Below are 19,205 nucleotides of genomic sequence, written 5' to 3' on the forward strand. Positions count from 1 at the left end.
CAGTACTGTTGTGTTATAATATACACAAGATGTTTTTTATCTAATATTTTCCCAGTAGAATTTTTACATGACATTATGACAATACCTCTTTCTTTACTTATTTGCTTAATATTCCATGATGAAAATACCATGGAATACTTTAAAATTTGTTTTTCTAGAAGTGGGTAATGGAAAATTCAGTTTATGGAAACACATGAAAGTGAAAAAGTCATCTTTTATAAAGTACAGAGTTGTTCTAGTTCATTCATTTATTGTAAAACCTGACTTGACTTGTTTTAACCTTTGTACTAATTAAATGCCACCCTTCTAAAATAATGTGTATGAAACAGATTAATGCTTAGTGTACTTTTTAATCATATTTTCCTATTAGGTTAACATAAAATCACTAGGAATTTTGTTTAATATATGTGACTGTTTTTCTATTTAAGCCATCTTCAAGTTTGGTCTAGTCTCTAAAAGAATTAAGGACCATATTTTTAACTGATAGTTTATTCCCGTGATAATATAACTAGTTTAACTTAAATATTATACATAAAATTTGCCTTGTTTCAGATGTGGAAAGCACAACACAATTTTAAGTAGCAAATGAGATGGAGGTATGTTGTCAAATTTTGTGAAAGCATTGATTTATGACAAACTGTAAGTAGCAAGTGGCATCCCTTTTTATTTTTGGTTCACTACTTTACATAAAGCTAATGAACTATGTGAACTATGTGAACATTATAATGAGGAATATATTTATTATATAGTCTTCATATCCCATAGCTTAGAAAATATCTCAAAAAGGTTTATGGGCCTCTCTTTTTCTGACTCTACACTTTGTATGCTCTTGCTGTCTCTGTGATACTGTCAGCCTACATACGAAAGCTGTTTTCAGAAGACAGTGGCATCATCAGCTTCTCAAGTGCGTCATAGTGACATAAGGGCCATCTCAAGTCCTTGTCATAGCCAGTCAAGCAATGACAGTACAAAGCAGCTGCTTGACAGTAGCACTTAACATCTGGGCTCATTTACTTTTACCCTCAAGAAAGTTTCCAAAATCCTTAGCAAGGAACAAAAGCACAACTCCGTTTGTTTGTCAAGACAAACCAGCCTACTTATGATACCACAAGTTCTCTTCCTGAGCTCTATCTCTTTGCATTCAGTCTGCTTTCCATCTATCAGGTATACTATTTCCTTGTACTGTGGATGTCGACTTCCATGCCACTGCCACTAAAAAAACCTACAGTAATGACATAAAATTAGAAACAATTTCTCTTCTGTGTGTGTGGTGATAGTGCCATAATTTATTCCTATCCCCATAGGGAAGTTGCCTCCTCATCTATATTTTTTAAAGATGTATTTATTTATTTAAAAGTTACAGTTCCACACAGAAAGGGAGGTAGAGAGAGAGAGAGAGAGAGAGAGAGAGAGAGAGAGAGAGGTCTTCCATCCACTGGTTCCCTCCCCAACTGGCCATAATGGCTGGAGCCAGGAGTTTCCTCTGGGTCTTCCCATGTTGGGTGCTGGGGCCCAAGGACTTGGGTCATCTTCTACTGCTTTCCCAGGCATAGTAGAGTGCTGGTTCAGAAGTGGAGGAGCTGGGACTTGAGCTGGTGCCCATATGGGATGTGGTGGCTTTACCCTCTCTGCCATAGTGCTGCCCCTTCATCTATATTTTTAGACATAGCATATGATTATTTAGAGATGGACAGTATTATCTTCATCTTTAATCACATTGTTAAGCTGAGGAAAGAATGAAAAAGAAGAAAAATACAGGATCACTGATATTTAACTCACAGTAATAATTCCATTGTGTAAATATAGACAAATTATATCTAAAGGTAATTTTGTACTTTAGTAATATATACAAATTTTTCTTGAAATTATCACCTTGTACTGATTTAAACAGTTAATTATGACATGTTTGATATTAAAAAATGGAATTCTTTCTTTTTTTCCAGCTACTGAGGAACTTAAAAAGTGACCTAGGAGCCAACAATGAGTCCAATTTAAGTCAACATGTCAAAAGAATATGTACACATTTTAAAGAAAAAATATGCTCTGAATTACAATTACTGACCACTGCTATGTAACACATTTACCATTTACTTATGCTTTATATTATAAAATTTTACTGACCACTGCTTTTGTAACACACCTGTTATTTCTTTTTAAATATATTATGTGGGAAAATCCTCACTAACTGAAAACATTTAGTGTTATGTATCTACAATTGAAATTTTGTATTTCCAATTTATATTTTTTGAAAGACAGAGATAGTGGTAAGGGAGGGAGCAAGAAAAAGGGAAAGGGGAAAAGAGGGGGAAAACAGAGAGATCCCCCTTCCAATAGTACAGCACCCATATATCTGCAGTGAAATATAGGTGGGCTGTGCTGAAGCCAGGATCCAGGAATTCAGTTCAGGCATCCTACTTATGTGGCAAGGATCCAATTACTTGTTCTATCACTCGCCACTTCCCAGAGCACACATTATTGGAAGCTAGGAATCAGGATGGGAACCTGGTCTTGCTAGGGATTCCACCAGGGATGCAGGATATTTCAAACGGCATCTTAACTTCTGTTCCCAATGGCAGGCCAGTTGCAGCACATGAAACTGTTTGTTGGGATGTATAACTAACTTAGCACAGATTTTGCAAATGAAAACCAGTATGATTAACTTTTACAAACTCAGTTGTCCAAATGGTGGCCATTATACAGCACCCTGAAAACCAAGTTGAATGGAATACTTTAGTGGGATTAATTAAGGGCTTCTTTGAATTTGCCAATTTTTGCTACTACATACAAACCTAATGATTTGGATAGACATCATTTTGGTATACTGATACTCTGGCCAGTGTCAATATCATTGCTTGGATGCAATATAATTTTATAGTGCTACCAAAATTATGTAATTTTAACTTTAGGCATTGATTCATACACCTTCTTCATGGAGAAGTTATGTTTACCTATGGCTTTCTGTGTTTCCTTTTTAGTTTTTATTACCTTTTAGGAAACAGTCTTAAAATTAAAAAAAAATTAAGTTTTAGTACAAATAATTTGCCCTCTTAAAGAAAGTGAGAGTCATCTGCTGACATTATGCCATCAGCTCTGACTACTTTGGAATATATTTCCTATAAGTAAGGACATCCTAAATACAATAAAACACTCAGAATCACGAAGTTAACACTGTTCTGTGTATCCACAGATTCTTTTCCAGTTTTGTTACATGTCTTGTGATGTCCTTGATAATAAGAGAATCCCATTCAGATCCATGAATTTCTTTTAGTTGTTGCCTTTCTTAGATTTCTTCAGTCTGGAGGAGTTCCTTCCTTTTCTTTGACATTAATGACCATGGATCTTTTGAAGACTAAATTCCAATCATGCAGAATGTCCCTGATTGGATATTTTCTGATATTTCAGTATAATTCGGTTAGGATTATACAGTTTTTGTTAAGGGCATAACAGAAGGGATTCTGTGATCATTGCATACTGTCATGTAACCTACACTTTTGATTTCTCCCATTACTAGTGATGTTGCTGATGCTGTCTGTTGCATTTCTCCTCTGTAGTGTTCCTTTTTTACATTTCACTTAGTTTTAATCAGGTTTCATCATTTGAGACTAAATATCTGTTCTTTCTCAATTTTTTTATGATTCAATTTTTGTTTTGTTTTTTTTTTACAAAACTTATATTTAATAAATATAAATTTTGAAAGTACAACTTTTGGGTTATAGCTGTTTTCCCCCCCATAACCACCCTTTGATCCAAAGATCATCCCACCTGCTAGTCCCTCTCCCATCTCATTCTTCATTAAGATTATTTTTAATTATCTTTATATACAGAAGATCAACTTAGTATATACTAAGTAAAGATTTCAACAATTTGTACCCACACAAACACATAAAGTATAAAGTACTGTTTGAAGAATATTTTTACCATTAATTCTCATAGTACAACACATTAAACACAGAGATCCTACATGGGGAGTAAGTGCACAGGGACTCTTGTTTTTGATTTAACAATTGATATTCTTACATTTATGACATCAATAATAACCTGAGGCGCTTGTCATAAGCTGCCAAGGCTATGGAAGCCTCTTTAGTTCACAAACCCCGACCTTATTTAGACAAGACCATAATCAAAGTGGAAATTCTCCCCTCCCTTCAGAGAAAGGTACCTCCTTCTTTGATGGCCCATTGTTTCCGCAGGGATCTCACAGTGATCTTTCAGTTAGGTCATTTTTTGCCACAGTGTCTTGGCTTTCCATGCCTGAGAAACTATCATGAACTTTTTAGCCAGATCTGAATGCCTTAAGGGCTGATTCTGAGGCCAGAGTGCTGTTTAGGGCATTTGCCATTCTATGAGTCTGCTGTGTATACTGTATACTGCTTCCCATGTTGAGTCGTTCTCTCCTTTTTAATTCTATCAAGTATTATTAGCAGACACTGGTCTTATTTATGTGATCCCTTTGACACTTAATACTATCTTTATGGTCAATTATGAACTTAAACTGATCACTTTAACTAGTAAGATGGCATTGGTACCTGCCAACTTAATGGGATTTGGAGTCCATAGCACGTTTTTAGCTTTACCTTTAGGGGTAAGTCCAAGTGAGCCTCTGCCGAACTGTACATCTCTTCCCTCTCTTATTGCCACTCTTATTTTTAACAGGGATAAACTTTCAGTTGGATTCTAACTGCTAAGAATAATTGCTTGTTAAATAAAGAGATTGACCAATGGTATTAAGTAGAAAAATAAAATACAAAAAGAATAAAATAGTAAGTTTTTCCTTGACAGTAAGGACAGAGCTGATCAAATCACTGTTCCTCATAGTGTCAGTTTCACTTCCACCATTTTCAATGTAGGTGCTTGGTTAGTTGTCACAGATCAGGGAGAACATGATATTTGTCCCTTTGGGACTGGCTTAATTCACTCAGCATGATGTTTTCCAGATTCCTCCATTTTGTTGCAAATGACAGGATTTCATTTCTTTTATTGATGAGTAGTATTCTACAGAGTACATATCAAATGATTTCTTTATCCAGTCTACTGTTGATGGGCATTTGGGCTGATTCCATGTCTTAGCTATTGTGAATTGTGCTGCAATAAACATTGAGGTGCAGAAAACTCTTTTATTTGCCAATTTAATTTCCTTTGGGTAAATTCCAAGGAGTGGGATGGCTGGGTTGTATGGTTGGGTTATATTCAGGTTTCTGAGGAATCTCCAGTCTGACTTCCGTAGTGGCTTTACCAGTTTGCATTCCCACCAACAGCGGGTTAGTGTCCCTTTTTCCCCAAATCCTCACCAGCATCTGTTGTTGGTAGATTTCTGTACATAAGCCATTCTATCTGGGGTGAGGTGAAACCTCATTGTGGTTTTGATTTGCATTTCCCTGATTGCTAGTGATCTTGAACATTTTTTCATTTGTCTGTTGGCTGTTTGGATTTCCTCTTTTGAAAAATATCTATTGAGGTCCTTGGCCCATCTCTTGAATGGAGTGATTGTTTCATTGTTGTGGTGTTTCTTGATCTCTTTGTGGATTCTGGTTATTAATTCTTTATTAGTTGCATAACTTGCAATTATTTTCTCACATTCTGTTGATTGCCTGTTCACTTTAATGACCTTTTCTTTCACAGTATAGAAACTTCTCAATTTGATGTAATCCCATTTGTTAATTTTGGCTTTGTCTACCTGTGCCTCTGGGGTCTTTTCCAAGAAGTCTTTGCTTGTGCCTATATCTTGCAGAGTTTCTCCAATGTTCTCTAATACTTTGATGGTTTCAGGTTGTGGTTTTGATCTTTAATCCATGTTGAGTGAATTTTTGTGTAAGGAGTAAGGTAGGGGTTTTGCCTCATACTTCTGCATGTGGAAATCCAGTTTCCCCAGCACCATTTGTTGAAGAGACTGTCCTTGCTCCAGGAATTGGTTTTAGCTGCTTGATCAAATATAAGTTGGTTGTAGATGTTTGGATTGATGTCTAGTATTTTTACTCTGTTCCATTGGTCTTGCCATCTGTTTCTGTATCAGTATCATGGTGTTTTGATTATAACTGCCCTGTAGTATGTCCTGAAATCTGGTATTGTGATGCCTCTGGCTCTGTTTTTGTTGTACAAGATTCTCTGGCTATGTGCCTCCATGTGAATTTCAGCATCATTTTTTCCAGATCTGAGAAGAAGGTCTTTGGTATTTTGATTGGTATTGCATTTAATCTAGAAATTGCTTTAGGAAGAATGGACATTTTGATTATATTGATTCTTCCAATCCATGAGCATGGAAGATTTCCCCACTTTTTGGTATCCTCTTCTCTTTCTTTAAAGTAATTCTCATCATAGACATCTTTGATATCCTTAGCTAAGTTTATTCCAAGGTATTTGCTTTTTTATTGTCACTATTTTGAATGAGATAGATAGAAGTTCTTTCTCAGCCATGGCATTGTCTGTATATAGAAAAGATGTTGATTTTTGTGCACTGATTTTATATCCTGCTACTTTGCCAAACTCTTCTATGAGTTCCAATAGTCTCTTAGAGGAATTCTTTGGATCCCCTAAATAAAGGATCATATTGTCTGCAAAGAGGGATAATTTTAATTCTTCCTTCCCAATTTGTATCCCTTTAATTTTTTTTTATTGCCTAATGGCTCTGGCTAAAACTTCCAGTACTATATTGAATAGCAATGGTGAGAGTGGGCATCCCTGTCTGGTACCAGATCTCAGTGGAAATGCTTTTCCCCATATGATATCAGCCTTGGATTTTTCATAAATTACCTTGATTGTGTTGTGGAATGTTCCTTCTAAACCCAATTTGTTTAGAGTTTTCATCATGAAAGGGTGTTGTATTTTATCAGATGCTTTCTCTGCATCTATTGAGATAATCATATGGTTTTTCTTCTGTAGTTGGTTAATGTGGTGTATCATCTTGATTGATTTGCAAACGATGAACCATCCCTGCATACCAGGGATCAATCCCACTTGGTCTGGGTGGATGATCTTTCTGATTTGTTGGTGCATTCTATTAGCCAGAAATTTATTGAGGATTTTGGCCTCTATCCATCTGGGAAATTGGTCTGTAATTCTCTTGCCTGCATCTTTTTCAGGTTCAGGAATTAAGGTGACGCTGGTGTCATAGAAAGAATTTGGGAGGATTCCCTCTCTTTCAATTGTTTTAAATAGTTTGAGGACAATTGGAGTTAGTTCTTTAAATGTCTGGTAGAATTCAGCAGTGAATTCGTCTGGTCCTTGGCATTTCTTTGTAGGGAGGGCCTTTATTAATGATTCAATTTCTGACTTGCTTATGAGTCTGTTTAGGTTTTCTGTGTCTTCATAGTTCAATTTAGGTAGGTTGTATGTGTCCAGCAATCTATCCATTTCTGCTAGATTTCCCTGCTTGTTTGGCATACAACTCTTTGTAGTAATTTCTGATGACTCCTTATTTCTGTGGTGTCTGTTATTACATTCCCCTTTTCATCTCTGATTTTATTTATGTGGGTCTTTTTTTAGTTAGTTGAGCCAATGGGGTGTCAATTTTGTTTATTTTTTCAAAAAAAACAGCTCTTCATTTTGCTGATCTTTTGTATTTTTTTTGAATTCAATTCTTTTGATTTCCTCTCTAATTTTAATTATTTCTCTTCTACTAGTTTTGGGTCTGGTTTGCTGCAGTTTTTCTAGATCCTCGAGATGCATTGATAGCTCATTTATTTGGGGCCTTTCCAATTTCTTGATGTAGGCACCTATTGATATAAACTTTCCTCTTAACACTGCTTTTGCTGTATCCCATAAATTTTTATATGTTGTGTTGTTATCATTTACTTCCAGAAAGTTTTTGATTTCTCTTTTGATTTCTGTATGACCCACTGTTCATTCAGGAGCATGTTGTTCAGTCTCCATGTGTTTGCATATGCTCTAGAGATTCCTGAGTTGCTGATTTCTAGCTTTATTCCATTCTGGTCTGAGAGACGCCTGTATGATTTTGATTCTTTTGAATTTGCTAAGACTTGCTTTATGGCCTATGGTAGGTTCTGTGTACTGCTGAGAAGAATTTATATTCTTTAAGTGCAGGATGAAAAGCTTTATACATATCTGTTAGATCCATTTGGTCTATATGTCAATTAAATCTACTGTTTCTTTGTTGATTTTCTGTCTGGTTGTTCTGTCTTGCTGAAAGTGAAGTATTGAAGTTCCCCCACTACTACTGTATTGGAGTCTTAGTCTCCTTTCAGTCTCTTAACATATCTTTTAAATATCCCAGTGCCCTGTAACTAGGTGCATAAATGTTTATAATAGTTACATCTTCCTGTTGGATTGATCCCTTAATCATTATAGTGTCCCTTTTTGTTTTCTTTTAACCATTTTGTTGTTAAAGTCTATTTTGTCTGATATTACGATGGGTATGCCAGCTCATTTTTCATTTTGGTTGGCATGGAATACCTTTTGCCAACCTTTCACTTTCAGTCTGTATGCACCTTTGTTGGAAAGATGTGTTTCTTGTAAGCTGCAAGTAGCTGGGTTTTGTTCCTTAATCCATTCAGCCAGTCTGCGAATTTTAACTGGAGAGTTGAGGCTATTTACATTCATTATGACTATTGGTAAGTAGTGACTTGCCCTGTCATTTTTCCAAAGATATTTCTAATATATATTTGAACTTCCTGTGATCTTTTACTGAGATATTTTTTTCCTTTACCTTCTTTTGTGTTGATGACAGTGTTTCTGTGTGTAGCACATGTTAAACATCGTTTGCAGGGCTGGACAAGTGGTGACAAATTCTTTCAATTTCTGTTTGCTATGAAAGGTCTTTATTTCACCTTCATTCCAAATGAGAGCTTTGCAGGATATAATATTCTGGGCTGGCAGTTTTTTCTCTTAGTGCTAGGGCTATATCTCACCATTCCCTCCTAGCCTGTAGGGTTTCTGATGAGAAGTCTGCTGTGAGTCTAATTGGAGATTCTCTGATGGTAATCTGGCATTACTCTCTTGCACATTTTAGAATCTTTTCTTTATGTTTCACTGTGGTGAGTTTGATTACAACGTGTCATGGAGAGTGTCTGTCCTGGTCCTATCTATTGGGAATTCTGTGTGCTTCCTGTACTTGAGGTCTCTTTCTCCAAACTTATGAAGGTTTCTACTAGTATCTCACTAAAAAGGCCTTCTAATCCTTTTTCTCTCTCCATGCCTTCAAGAAGTCCCAGAACCTGAATGTTGGGTTTTTTAATAGTATCCTGTAGATTCCCAATAATATTTTTCAGATTTCTAATTTCCTCTTCTTGTCTTTGGTTTGACTGTATAATTTGCTGTGCTCTGTCTTCTAAGTCTGATATTCTCTCTTCTGCCTCACTGATTCTGTTTTTAAGGCTCTCAACTGCATTTTTATTTGTTCTTCTGAATTCTTCATTTCATTTTGATTTCTCTTCAGTATCTCAATTCCATGTTCTATTGGATTCTTCATTTCATTTTGATTCTTCCAAAGATTTCATTTTCTTGAGAGAGATTTTCTTTCATGTCCTGCATGGATTTCAGTAGTTCATGCATTTGTTTTTGATTACTTCTAAGTATTCTTATCATCAAGTTTTTGAGTTCCATTTCTTGCATTTCTTCTTTCTCATTGACTTCGTAATCTTGTATTGAAGTGTCATGTTCTTTTTTCTTTTTTTTTTTTGGACAGGCAAAGTTAGACAGAGAGAGAGACACAGAGAAAATGATCTTCCTTCCATTGGTTCATCCCCCCAAATGGCCACTATGGCCAGCATGTTGCACCGATTCGAAGTCAGGAGCCAGGTGCTTCCTCCTGTTCTCCTATGTGGTTGCAGGGCCTAAGCACTTGGGCCATCCTCCACTGCCTTTCTGGGCCACAGCAAAGAGCTGGACTGGAAGAGGAGCATCTGGGACAGAACCAGCACCCCAACCAGGACTAGAACCCGAAGTGCCAGTGCCGCAGGTGGAGGATTAGCCTAGTGAGCCACGGCACTGGCCAAGTGTCATGTTCTTTTGGGAGTATCATATTGTCTTCCTTATTGTTTCTTGGATTTTTCCAATTGTGGTTTGGCATTTGTGGAGATACTCATTGATTTCTTCTCCCCCCGCCCCGCCCCACACTTCAGTGCCTTTTATTGTTTTACAATGACTTGGTAGATAATTGGACTGTCTGAATCTCTAGAGGCTTGTGGTGGGTGTGGCCAGAGATCTCCGTTCAGTTTTTCAAGATTGCATGCCTAAGGTGACACCCCCAGGTTTGGCATGGTAAATCTTCCCTCCCTTTTATTTTTCAATCAAATGGGAAGCAATTCTGCTCAGCTGAGCTCTTCTCCTCGATGGCAATCAGTGCCTGAGTGCTAGCACGATTGGGCATAATATTCATCTGCTCTGTTCCAAGGACCATGCAAAGGATCTGTGTAGTCCTCAGTATAAGTTCATATTCCCCTGCAATGTCTCTCCCGGTTAACCAGGGCTGTCTGAGCTTGTGCCATCTGCCAATGAGACTCAAAGTCTCAGCCACACCTTGAGTTCTCCCACACACCCTCAGGTTTTTTTTCCACAGTCCCAGTTCAGAAGCATCAGTCACAAGTTCCTAGCTGCCTGTTATTTCTCCCTACCAGAGTCTGGAGTCTCCACTCAGCTGATTGCTGGTTGCAGCCCAGAGCTGGCACAGCTGTTACATATGTCCAAAATGACGCTGACTCTGTTGGCTCCTATGTCTTTGTAAGGTGATTCAAAACGTGTCTGTACTGTCCCTTTTATTTTTTATCTCTAGTTAGGCTAGTGTACTTTCCCCTACAGGGCTTCAAGCCTCATTCCCTCTAGGCCCTTCCTGCTGCTTTTTGGCCAGTGTCTCAGGCTACTGCAGTCTCACTTCACTTTCCAGTGCTGGTGCCTAGGCTCTCGGCTATTTGAATTCCAAGCTGTGGGTGCCCAAGCCCTCCATGTAGGTCCACTGTGTCCCTCTAATTACAGAAGAGTTTCCTCTGCCATTTTTTTCCCTAACTCTTCCCTTAGACTACACTAACACCACTTTTATTAAACTATCTTCCTCTGGGCTAGATCAGTAAGCTCCTCCCTATTCTGAAACCTTGGAACTGACTGACAAGCTTCCTTAATGCATATGGTCTCAGCGCAGCATTTTAAGAGCTCTCAAATTTTCTTTTTTTTTAATTTTCAACATTTTTTTTACTTCTATCAGTATAAATCCATGTTTTTTTTTTTCCCCAAGGGTTCTATATATTGACAGTTTGTTTCCTACCAGTTCCTGGAGGTATTTTATTTTATTTTATTTTTCTGCTCCTACTCCTAGAACAATAATGAGAAAAAGTGAATATTATAGGTATTAATGTATCATTGTTATTTCAAAGGAAAATAGTATATAGATGTTGTATTTGGTATTTTTGTTTTGTTTGATTTTTGTAGATAGTCTTAGTGAATTAGTGTTCTATTGCTGTATAACATCATCACAAAATTACTTTCTCAAAGTCACATGCAATTGTAATCTCATACTTCGTCTGAGTCCATTCCTAGAGGCTAGTCCCAGTTCTTGACCTTGAGGACTACCTCAGATCACTTTGTTCATTCAGGAAAGACAGTTTGTCACCTATGATTTTTAAATCAGGATAATCCAGTATAACCTACTTTTGTACTAACTTTTTTTAATTAATGATTTTGGGATTGTAAAACATCTGCAAAACTCTTCACAATTCCCATACTGTAATCATCAGAGGGAAGTCACAGATCATGCTCACACTCAGCAGAAGCCAACACAACTTGAGAATACTAAGAGACAGAAACCACTGTCCCCACACTCTCAAGTGTCCACCTCAGCTACATGGAGGAAGTTCCTTGATCACAGTAGTTTTTTTAAATTCTTACCACAAGTGAAGGTTAAATGTTATAAGATGTTTATTTTGCATAAATGTAGATTTGTTTGAAAATAGAATTAGAGTTAAGCGAGGATGGCTAAGAAATGCATCTTTGATCATCTTCATGGAGTTTTAAAAATTTGTTATCTGAATTTCTGTTAATGGTGGCTGGAATCTCAAGGGTCTTAGGACTGAAATGTCTGAGGCTCTGAACACCTCTTTGCTTTACCCACAGCAGATTGGGAAAAAGAACAGTCTGTTTCTTTCACTCTGACACCAGTCAGCTTTTTGTGCTTTCTCAGTGATCAGTGGATTGTTAAAACTCATCCAGCTTTCTAGACTTCCTACAGTTTGAACTGAAGTGTGTTTATGTATGATACTAAAGGAAACACACAAGCCTGAAAATACCCTGTCTGGAAATAATGAGACCTTGGAGAGTCATTAATTAACTTCCTATTTTAATCTGTGGCATCTATGTAGCTTCTAAGTTCTTTTAAAGAAGATTTATTTATTATCTATTTAGAAGAGCCATAGCTCCTTGAAGTTCTTTCCCAACAAAGCTTAAATCTGTCAAGTCTGATTTGTAATCGATTACAAATATGACATGGACAGAAAGATACATAAGGAATTTAAAAATCAGTATTTGTATATCCTTAGTGTTTCAGCACATCTTCTCATAGCTTAATTCTTTTATTACAGCTGAAACTGAGACCCTAAATAATGTATTGAATTTTATATACCGTCAGACCCCTGTCTCTAGCCTTCCTTCCTTACATTGACTCGCTGAATTGAGGGACTTTTATAGCCAGGCCTGGAAGATTATAATCAGATAGCACCTTAATGACTGGAATAGACTCAAGGAGTTTCATTTAGGGGAATTTTAGGCCCAGAGCAAAAAGCACTGAAGCCCACTGGCCATCCAAACCCTGGTCTGAAGAGTTTGGCATTACTGACTAGTGAGGAACTTCAGCATGATCTGAGCCTGTAACTAGATGAGATAACCACTGTGACTCCAGCCAGCCCCTTATTGCCCAGCTGAAGAACACCATATGGCTGTCCCTATTCTACTCTCCTAATAGTCTGACTCCCACCTTCTTACAGCCTCCTTTTAAAAATTCCAAAACACCCTTATTCAGCACATTGGTAGTTCTGGAGTTAGAAGTCTTCTACCCCCTCACCTGTTGATAGACTGAATGGTATCTTTTCTTACCCTCACATCTTTTTTTTTTTTTTTTTTTTTTTTTTTTTTTTTTTTTTTTTTGACAGAGTGGACAGTGAGAGAGAGAGACAGAGAGAAAGGTCTTCCTTTGCCGTTGGTTCACCCTCCAATGGCCGCCGCGGCCGGCGCGCTGCGGCCGGCGCACCGCGCTGATCCGATGGCAGGAGCCAGGAGCCAGGTGCTTTTCCTGGTCTCCCATGGGGTGCAGGGCCCAAGCACCTGGGCCATCCTCCACTGCACTCCCGGGCCACAGCAGAGGGCTGGCCTGGAAGAGGGGCAACCGGGACAGAATCCGGCGCCCCGACCGGGACTAGAACCCGGTGTGCCGGCGCCGCTAGGCGGAGGATTAGCCTAGTGAGCCGCGGCGCCGGCCACCCTCACATCTTAATAGTATTTTGCCTGAGCACTGGGGACAGGAACCAAGAACTTTCAGAAATGGAAAATTTTGGCAAATGTGGCAGATATGCTCACACCCTTGTTGCTGCCAGGTGCCAATGGATAGATGGATAGAACAATTGGCTGTGGCAATGCACCAAGGTCTACCCACTCAAGCTGTTGGAGGAGGGAGAGGCCACTTCAGTTGGTGTTAACAGTCCCTGCTTTTGAGGTTTTGCCTTCTGGGAGAAACAGGGACAATCCCAGCAGCTGCCAGAGCCACTTGCTGCCCTGAGGAAATTCATACATTATGTTCCATCTTTGTTTTTGTGGTTTCAAAAATATGTATGTTAAAGACAGAGTAAAAGAGAAAGAGAGAACTTCCATCTGATGATTCACTTTCCCAAATGGCTGAAAAGGCCAGGGCTGGGCCAGGCCAAAGCTAAGGCCCTAGAACTCCACTGGCTCTCCCTTATGGGTGCAGAGGCCACTGTACGTGGGCCATCTGCTGCTGCTTTCACAGGACCATTAGTAGGGAGCTGAATCAGAAGTGTAACAAGACAGAACTTGAACTGCTGCTCATATGGGATGCCAGTGAAGATTAAAATTGTATATGTGCGGGTGTAAAAAGTTAAGCTTAAGCTTACAGGTTTAAACCTTCCTGGTGCAGCTGTGAAAATAAGACAGAGTAAAGTAGCACCTTGACAGTAGGGACTCCATTTGGAGTCCCTTGAGACTGCATTCTGGGAAAGCAACACCTCCTCCCCCCCTCCCCGTGAGACTCTGGTCTGAAACTATGATCTCAAATAGTCGGACAATATGCACTACATCACCCTTGGCAATGCACAAAAACCCCCTAGCATGATTGCTCAAGCTTAAAAATAAAAAGGTTACACCTGGGTTACCTGAGCTAATAATGAAAATGTGATTTGTCTATGTCTTAAGGTCATAGTTACTGATTGTAAGATATTAGCAACCGTGCATAGCAACCGTGTATTCCCCCCTTCCCGGTTTTTGCCTTTATAAACCCTAACCTTTGGTTATTCGGGGCTGCTCTGCTTTTGTATGATCAGGCAGCCCCAGCATGCTGGATAATCAATAAAGCTTCCCCGTGCTGTTTGCATAAGAGACGTCTCTTGGTGAGGTTTTTCGGGCGGTCGACCCTAACACCAGCATTGCAGGGGGCTGCTTGCGCTACTGCGCATCACTGCCAGCTGTACCACGGTTCTTTTAATCAGTTTTCCTTTCATCGTTTTGACCATCTTCTAGAATGTAGTTTAATTGCGGACTCTATTTCTTGGCTTTCAGGTCAGTTTCTGTATGCTCTTTTCCTCTCCAGTTCTGACTCTAGTATGACTGGACAGCAAATTTTTATCTTAAAATCCTAGATGACAGGATAACTTGATTCTATACTAGTGGTTTTACCCCTTGGTACCTAGCCAAGAAAACCATTTGTGTTTCACTAAGGTAATTTCTTGTGTTATTTGCTTTCTTTGTTTCTTTGCGTTATTTGTTTTCTTTGTTTCTCATTGTTTGCAAAGAGCTGAGTGTTAATAAGGAAGATTGCTTTGGGTGTTTACTCATCTCCCATTATTTGGTGATCACTGTAAGTATGACTACATCAAGTCTATAACTGATTAAATGACTCTAAGTGGGTGGATACTATTTCACAATGAAAAGTGTCCTTATTTTGAACAGTTACTTTGAGGGACTCCTTCCCATCACTGGCCCAGAGATTGAATAGGGACAGTTTCATAAACGTGTCAGATATGTTCTGAGACATTGTATCAGCAATTCTGATTCTTCCTAAAACCCTAAGCAATGTTCTTAAATACAGATTTCTTTTTTTTTTTTTTAATTTTTTGACAGGCAGAGTGGACAGTGAGAGAGACAGAGAGAAAGGTCTTCCTTTGCCGTTGGTTCACCCTCCAATGGCCGCCGCGGCCGGCGCGCTGCGGCCGGCACACCGCGCTGATCCGATGGCAGGAGCCAGGAGCCAGGTGCTTTTCCTGGTCTCCCATGGGGTGCAGGGCCCAAGCACCTGGGCCATCCTCCACTGCACTCCCTGGCCACAGCAGAGAGCTGGCCTGGAAGAGGGGCAACCGGGACAGAATCCGGCGCCCCAACCGGGACTAGAACCCGGTGTGCCGGCGCCGCTAGGCGGAGGATTAGCCTAGTGAGCCGCGGCGCCGGCCCTTAAATACAGATTTCTGACTGCTTTAAAATCAACGGAATAGGTAAGAATGTCCAAAACTTGGGGGGGAAATCCTGGAACACCTAGAAAGTGTATAATGTAAAACAGGACAAAAATTAATCAGACTAAATGAATTAATGACATCTGGGGATTTCCATCTTTCATTTAAAGTGTTGTTGGTTCTAATATTTCAATGTTTCACCTTCTAGGTTCAGGAAAACTGTTCCTGTGATTTCAGTGGTTTACTGTATTTTGGTAAAGTGTTGTTCTGTAACCTGCGAAGAAGTGTTTACTTTCCACTCCCTCCACGTAATTGCTCTAATCTTCAAAAATTTTTATAAATATGGTATATGTGGAGGGGGCAATGTGATTGTTTTCATGAATTCATCAGAATCTGTCCTCATAACAGAATATATTTAGAAACATTGACATATCTAAATCATGCATAAAATGCCTGGCTTGTAGGGTTTTCAGCCTTGCAGTGAGTAAATGGACTTCTCATATTTTAGCAGATCCAAAAACTTCAAAATACTAGACACTGTAGTTTTAAAAAAAATCTAGTTTGTCATAGATTTGCCTTTTAACTTGGAGAATTTTCCAAGTGTGAGATTATATGTCAAAGGAAATTTAGTTACTGTATTTAAGGCAAATAGCCAGTCAACAAACTATAACATACCTGCTTGTAGACTGTAACTCTGTTCATTGTTTTTAGACTGCTAACTTGGAGAGTTTTCTGGGTCTGAGACTAACATAGATACTCAACCTTTCATGCTGTACTTACATGAATTGTCGGTTATCATGTCTACTATTTGATTGTATCCCTATTCATTATTTTTAAGATGTCAACCTGATTTATCTTGCACTTGGTGTTTTCCTATTTGAGTTGTGTGCCTACTGCCTGTAAGAAGTCTACAGAAGTACAATTCTCAGCAGGATAATGCCTGGCACTTTGAGATGATTTGCACCTACAGAATAAACAAAACTAAGTTTAACAATGGACTCCAGGTAAATTTAGTTTGAGAGCCACTTGTTTCACCTCTCTGTTGCTCAAATTGGGACAAAATTGTTCTTTGAAAATGCCTCCTGGTCATGACTTCCCTTCCAACATGGCACCAGATGAATAGCTGGGTCAAATCTAACTGGGCAATGAAGGATATGTAAAATTTAGCTGCAGGATGGCTGATCAGCATTGTGCCCCCCAAAAGATCATGATCACAAAGAGGAAATAAATATCAAGATGGAATCACGGGTTTTAATCCTAAACAAAATTAGGTTAAAACCAAGAGATTTTTAAGGGAGGGTCATTATGTGTGATTGCCTGCTAGTAACTGTCACAAAAGACTCTGATAGAACTATACCCATTAAAGAGTACCCCAATTTCAAAAGAGAAATGCTAACTAGAAGTGATACCTGCCATCCTCACATAGAGTGCTAGATTCTATAGACAGCACCTACAGCACACACAGGGAGGTGTTGAGAAAGGGCTTTGACCTCTTTGTACATGAGAAGCAAGGATTAGGACTGGAAGGAATGACTCAAAATTTGGGGAAAATAAAATGACCAATGGTATACATTTCAAAAATGTGGACATTCCACCAAAGACTGGCTGTGGTGTCTGAGAATAACAGCCACTTGTGAAGTACTGCAGGAGACAGAGAGCTCACTTTTGGTCATCTCACCACAGTGCATATAGCTTACTATGTGCTGCTGCTTCTGTAACAATAAGGATCTTACTGCTTACTTCAGGCCCTATGGTAAAAACTAACCTGTACTATTTGATAACTGAAATGGTCCTGTAAAACTGCATCATATTTTAATCCATCCACCTTGCCCTCAGACTCCCCTGAGGAAACTATTTGACTGATTATAGGTCATGTAACAGATACGTCTGATTAGGCTGTATCTGACCGATATCCCCTTACAGGTTACAGATCGGGAATTCTTTGTGTATCAAAACAGCTTCACAGGACAGGACAATCAAGGGTTGGATATGAAGTAGGAACTCTCCCAGAAACTTCAGAATCAATAACACTACCACAAGGTATCTTAGCCCAGAAAGCTGAGCTCAAAGCACTCTCCCATCCCTTGCAGCTTAGAGGAAGCACAAGAATAAATATCCACAGCATTGAAAGGGGAGTATTGATGGCCTTGGCTGCACCTGGGTTAGCGATGATGTACTTGGGCCTCCTTTTTATTCAAAGAAAATAGAAAAACATACAGAAGTCTGCCAGTTTCCCAAACTTGCCTCGCAGTTACGTCTTCCACTGGTAGGATCTTATTATCTCTGTCCCACAGTTAGGAATGGGGACTGAATTTGGCACATTGAAGCCTTGGCCAATTATATTCAAAGTGTCATAAATGACAGAGCCAGAGGACTGTGCTTATTAAATAACAGAAGTTTCCTACTGAGGCAAGTAGTTCTCTAAAGCTACAGCTGCTAGGGGGAAAACATGCCTCCCTTGAAACAGAATACTGTGTAGACATCATTGATAATTCAGCAACTATCTCCTTAGCTCACCAAGATAAACACACTCAGTTTGGTTATATGTTTTAATCTATGGCTCTCCTCCTGCTATGGGACTGAACAATTCTGGAGGAAAAATAATAATCTTTCTGGTTTTCATTACAGGGAGAGGAATGCTAGTGTGTCATCATTGTGGAATGAGGAGGCACCTGCAAGATAAAGCTGTGCAAAGATAAACTGGGCCAGAATCCATCATGGTTCACTTCACATGCAGCTGTCCATATTCTTTGATCCCCTATTCCTGATTCCTCCTTCCTTGTAGCCTCCTTTAAAATCCCCAAATCATCCTCTTTCAGCAGGGTGCCAAATACTGGGACAGAAGTATGCTATACTCTCATCTTCAACAGATTAAATTATCTATTTCTTTTATGCTTAAACTTGTGCTTTTTATTTTCAATCAGCTCTGGGAACAAGGAATGAGATTTTAGTAGCAACCACTTTGAGAATGTGGAAAGAACTTGAATTTTATAAGAAATAACCCAAGCTGGGATGTGGAGTTGTCCACAACTATGATTGTAAAGGCAGTGGTCCTAACATTGCCATGCTGCCCAGTACACTGCCTGCACCCAGATAACATGCAGGCTATGCCTGCAAGGTCTTGGCTCTTTAGGAAACATAGAGACATAATGAGATTCATGGGTGATAGAAAACCACTGCAGACTCGGTTGGCTGGGGAAGTGATGGCAGAATGAGAACAGAGCAAACATGGGTGTTTTTATTTTTATTTTTTTAAGATTTATTTTATTTGAAAGGCTAAGTTACAGAGGGAGAGGGATCAATGCAGATAGAGAGATCTTCCACCCACTGGTTCAATCCCCAAATGACTCCAATGTCTAGAGCTGGACAAGGACAAACCAAGGATCTGGAAGCTTCTTCTGGATCTCCCCCGTGGGCACAAGTACCCAATAACTTGGGCCATCTTTTGAGCTTTTCCCAGGCATGGTAGCAGGGAGCAGGATTGAAAGTGGTACAGCTACTATTTGAACTGGTGCCCATATAGGATTCTGGTCTTGCAGGCAGCAGCCTAACCCATTATGCCAGAATGTTGGCCCCCAAACTTGGGGGAAAAATGCC

The 19,205-nt window shown here is 39.2% G+C and overlaps 1 protein-coding gene across 4 annotated transcripts in view; it reads left to right on the forward strand.

The window, feature by feature from the left end:
• Positions 1 to 18,508, forward strand: part of LOC127489251 (ankyrin repeat domain-containing protein 26) — a 235,550-nt gene extending 217,042 nt beyond the window's left edge. For all 4 annotated transcript variants that reach the window (XM_070056031.1, XM_070056032.1, XM_070056030.1 and 1 more), the window contains 5 exons: positions 553 to 596; positions 1,944 to 15,916; positions 16,447 to 16,612; positions 17,532 to 17,648; positions 18,237 to 18,508. In XM_070056031.1, coding sequence (XP_069912132.1) covers positions 553 to 578 — 26 coding nt within the window. In that variant the 3' untranslated portion in view covers positions 579 to 596; positions 1,944 to 15,916; positions 16,447 to 16,612; positions 17,532 to 17,648; positions 18,237 to 18,508. The remainder of the gene's footprint in view (positions 1 to 552; positions 597 to 1,943; positions 15,917 to 16,446; positions 16,613 to 17,531; positions 17,649 to 18,236) is intronic.
• The last annotated feature ends 697 nt before the right edge of the window (positions 18,509 to 19,205 follow it).

The sequence above is a fragment of the Oryctolagus cuniculus genome, chromosome 13, assembly GCF_964237555.1.
Source record: "Oryctolagus cuniculus chromosome 13, mOryCun1.1, whole genome shotgun sequence".
Classification (NCBI taxonomy): domain Eukaryota; kingdom Metazoa; phylum Chordata; class Mammalia; order Lagomorpha; family Leporidae; genus Oryctolagus; species Oryctolagus cuniculus.